This window comes from Limulus polyphemus, unplaced genomic scaffold (genome assembly GCF_000517525.1).
Source record: "Limulus polyphemus unplaced genomic scaffold, Limulus_polyphemus-2.1.2 Scaffold2695, whole genome shotgun sequence".
Lineage (NCBI taxonomy): Eukaryota > Metazoa > Arthropoda > Merostomata > Xiphosura > Limulidae > Limulus > Limulus polyphemus.
In genome coordinates, this window is record NW_013668305.1 from 153,267 (window position 1) to 158,194 (window position 4,928).

Genomic DNA, 4,928 nt, shown 5'->3' on the forward strand with positions numbered 1-4,928 from the left:
CATATTTCCATGTTTTGCTCCCCAATGAAAGAATAGACCATTTCAAGCCTTTACTTCTTGTTAAACAAATGTTTAAACAACTTTTTTCAATAGGGCAAATATATTCTTTCTCCTTTATCTGTAATTTAGTATATCCAGAAATTTGAAATGTACTTCGTGGTTTATTCTCCTGAAGATAGTGGAATTATTTCCACCGAAACATGTAGAGTTTTTAATTTTTTTTAAATTTTATTTCTTAAACTTTACAAATAAATTATTGTGTAAGTAAGAAACGTTGATGTCTCGTTTGATTAATTTTACTTATAAAGAAAATATATTGAGATCAAGATTTCTCTAAAACCAAAATTTGTAAATAATTGAAAGTAGATTTATTATTTTCAAAAATCAAATAGAAAATTTAATATGTGATTTTCAAAATATCATAATGAACAAAAAACCATAAATCACAATAATTGTATAAATATCTGAAAAAGTATTCCATTAAATATGGCTGAAATTAAGACTAGTGTTAACCTGTGATATTTTTAATTTTAATATATTCGTGTAAAATATAAACAAAAAATTAAAGCAAGAGAGGTAATATTAATTAGTTTTAATAAATGTTATATTTAATAATTAGCTTTTGTTCGTATAAACATAAATGAGCCTTAATCATACAATTAATTAAGCCAAGAGAATAAGAGTATTACACTGCTGCCATCTACAAGTAATTAATATAACTATAGCTTTTACTAGAAAATCAGATGCTATGTATTTTGCAGGTTTAATTTTTTATCTCAAGCTAATTTAGAAAAGAAACCATGAAAATTGAGATTTAACAAACTACATTCAATATATTTATATAAACGTTGATGTCTCGTTTTATTAATTATATTTAAAATCTTTGCACAAGAACTGTCTGTTTTACGTATACAGATTACATTGTTTATTTTGAGCTCAAACATTAATGTTTTTGTCTTTGTTCTGATTAACTTTAAGTGACGTGGAAATATACATTTATATTTTCCAGCATAGTACCACGTTAATCAAGACGTTATGTTCTACTCAAACTATACTGTGTAAGGACCCCAACCAGAAAGTATACTTACTTCATTGTATTTTGATAAAAGTTCAACTTCCTGTAGAGACTCTTATTCGATAAAAGTCCATCACTAAGTTCCATTCAGACGCTTTGCACGAGTTAATTGAGTTTCATATCATATATGCCCGATTAAAATATGTAATTAAAATTAAGTATTGTTCGTTTATGTACTTGTCTTAACGTTGAATAGGAAAACATTTGCTATCTTGCCTCTTTTAATACGATATTGTCATTGACTGTCAATAACGAAGTTTTTAGTAATTTGTTTATACTTTTCTAACCAATGAATATAAGTTAACATTTATATAATATATTTTCAAAAAATATCGAAAATACATTTTTCTCACTCCAATGTCAAAACTACGTTATTTTTTTTAATGTTTTGACAAATTTACTTTACTCTGATTACATGTAATAATGAATCGTATATCTGATATCTTTACTCTGATTACATGTAATAATGAATCGTATATCTGATATATTTGCTCTGATTACACATAACAATGAATCGTATTTCTGATATCTTTACTCTGATTACATGTAATAATGAATCGTATATCTGATATCTTTACTCTGATTACATGTAATAATGAATCGTATATCTGATACCTTTACTCTGATTACACATAACAATGAATCGTATTTCTGATATATTTGCTCTGATTACATGTAATAATGAATGGTATATCTGATACCTTTACTCTGATTACATGTAATAATGAATCGTATATCTGATATATTTACTCTGATTACATGTAATAATGAGTCGTATATCTGATATATTTACTCTGATTACATGTAATAATGAATCGTATATCTAATATCTTTATTCTGATTAAACGTAACAATGAATGGTATATTTGATATCTTTACTCTGATTACACATAATAATGAATGGTATATCTGATATCTTTACTCTGATTACATGTAATAATGAATGGTATTCAAATGTGAAAAAAAAGGGGAGTTGTGTCTTTTGTAACACCCAGTATACTCCCTCTTCCTTCCGTGAAAATGGCTTAATTTAGACTCCGTTTACAAAGCAAGACTTCTCAACTATGGGTGATAAAAATTATCAAATGATTGGATATCAAAATAATTCAGGACCCATTTAAACTCCATAAAATAATGTGTGTAGAAATATAGCTAATAGACATATGCTTTGCATGAAAATATTACATTTTATGTATAATAATTGCCTACTAGGCTTATAAAGTGTTTATGATTGTGTTTTTTAATAGAGTAAAGATATTATAAGTATTTTACAGAATACTGCTTGCCATAGTTAACTTATATCACAAGATGCGGACGCTCAGTTAACTTATATCACAAGATGAGGAGACTCACTTAACTTATATCACAAGACGCAGTGGCTCAGTTAACTTACATCACAAGACGCGGAGGCTCAGTTAATTTATGTCAGAAGATGAGGAGGCTTAGTTATCTTATATCACAAGATGAGGAGACTCAGTTAACTTATATCACAAGAAGCGGAGGCTCAGTTAACTTATATCACAAGAAGCGGAGGCTCAGTTAACTTATATCACAAGACGCGGAGGCTCAGTTAACTTATATCACAAGATGTGCAGGTTCAATTAACTTATATCACAAGAAGCGGAGACTCAGTTAACTTATATCAAAAGACGTGGAGGCTCAGTTAATTTATATCACAAGACGCTGAGGCTCAGTTAATTTATGTCAGAAGATGAGGAGGCTCAGTTATCTTATATCACAAGATGAGGAGACTCAGTTAACTTATATCACAAGAAGCGGAGGCTCAGTTAACTTATATCACAAGAAGCGGAGGCTCAGTTAACTTATATCACAAGAAGCGGAGGCTAAAGATGCTTCAATTTTATCACAGAAGAAAATGAAGTTGTAATTTAATGTTGTATTAGGACTTTTTTACCAAGTGGTTAGTCCTGATATGTCATTTAGTTAATTAGTCATTCCTTATGTTCTTTAAAACATAAATACAAGGTTGATTCTTTTAAGCTAATATTTAATTCCTACATGGGTACAGGAGAAATGGGCTAAATGATTAGATGCCTATTTAAAAACAAAAACAAAAAAACGTATCAATAAAAGATAAGCGTCAGAGTTTAAAAACAAATAAATATAAGTGTATACTATTTCTAATGTGATGAATGTTGATTAGGGTTTTATTTATGTGTCCAAGAAGTGCATTCGAAACTGACATAGAAGTAAAAAAAATATATATTATTCTATTTCACTATTTCCAAAGCTTTTTTCTTTAAAAAATCTGTGTACGTGTGTTAACTTTTTGCAACGAACAAAGATCTTTAAAATATTAAAAAAAATATTCACAAAATAAGATCACACGTAAGCCGTTTTCTTTAGCAACGAGAGTGGTTTATGTATTAACCACAAAAAAGTCTAAAATTGTTTTTCAAAAACATGTTTAATTTTTACTGCAACTCATGTTACAAATTAAAAATATTCCCATATTGGTCAGATAATCCCTTTTTGAAAGTTTGCACAAACAAAAAAAAATAAAAATATAGCAGGAAAAATACAATTATTAGGTTCTGTCATGTGACCAAATAGAAACATGTATACTAACATACAAGCGGTTGAAGCGATATACAGGGATTAAAAGTTAACAGTTAATAATTCTTTAGTCACTTTTTCTGTTTGTTACTGATATTAGAATAGGACACTTTAAACTAACAAATGACCGAAAGTTTATTTTCTATGTCAGTAGAGTCACGCTTAAAACGAAACTTGTTACCATTTCATTCTAAAGAAAAAGGTCGATTTCTCTTTTCTTTCGGCCTAGACCGAAGTTGTACTCTCGATTCACGCGTTTTCCCAATCCAAAATGAAACCGCCTTTTAATAAAATCTTCGTACTCTTGCGGTAAAAAAGAATCTAAAAAAATGCGTTTTCCAAGACCCAAGTTAAAACTGTTTTCGTTCCGTTTTCCCAAACCAGAAGAAAATCGATCTTTCTCGGCATCTCTTTTGTTCAGTCCATAATCGTAGATGAAACCGTGTTTATTTTTGTAATTTGAGATAAGTGGTTCCAGTTGTTGAGAGAAGTCATTGTATTTGAGAAACAAATTTTCGTCTTCTGAAAGAGGCTCGTCAGGATAAAAGAATACATTTCTCTTCCCTAGCCCGAAGTCGTACACAGGGTCAGCTCGTTTGGCTTGAAGGTCATCACCAGTATGTTGTTCTCTTCTTTTACCGAGACCGAATCTATAAAGGTCGTGATTTCTTTTCTCCGTGAAAACCTCTCCTTCTTCGCCAAATGCAATTCCAATGGATCCGGTCATCCAGAAAAAGACGCAGGTGAAAACTATTCCTTTCGACATTCTAAAGTAATAAAGCAAAACATGGAAATATGAAGGCAGATAATCATTCTAAAGTAATAGAGCATAACATGGAAATATGAAGGCAGATAATCATTCTAAAGTAATAGAGCATAACATGGAAATATGAAGGCAGATAATCATTCTAAAGTAATAGAGCAAAACGTGGAAATATGAAGGCAGTTAATCATTCTAAAGTAATAGTGGGGGGGGGGTGTCTGTGAGCCAGACTAGTTTCGGAGAATTCCACTCCTCATTAGTGACCCTGGACACTACCACCAATGAAATATCAGACCAAACCAAGCCTTTATAGTAGTGAGGTATCGAAAATCGAACAGGTGTATTTAAGTGTTTTACACTCACAAAAAAGAAACCTATCATTCTATAGGTATTTGAAGAACTTGTAGCATTCCGCCACAAAAAAGAAACCTATCATTCTATAGGTATTTGAAGAACTTGTAGCATTCCGCCACAAAAAAGAAACCTATCATTCTATAGGTATTTGACGAACTT

At 30.3% G+C, this 4,928-nt stretch overlaps 1 protein-coding gene across 1 annotated transcript in view; it reads right to left on the reverse strand.

Moving 5' to 3' along the window:
- Window positions 1-3,519: 3,519 nt before the first annotated feature.
- LOC111087819 (helicostatins-like) overlaps window positions 3,520-4,928 on the reverse strand; it is a 17,791-nt gene continuing 16,382 nt past the window's right edge. Inside the window, exon 2 of the mRNA XM_022395854.1 lies at window positions 3,520-4,419. Coding sequence (XP_022251562.1) covers window positions 3,843-4,419 — 577 coding nt within the window. The 3' untranslated portion in view covers window positions 3,520-3,842. The remainder of the gene's footprint in view (window positions 4,420-4,928) is intronic.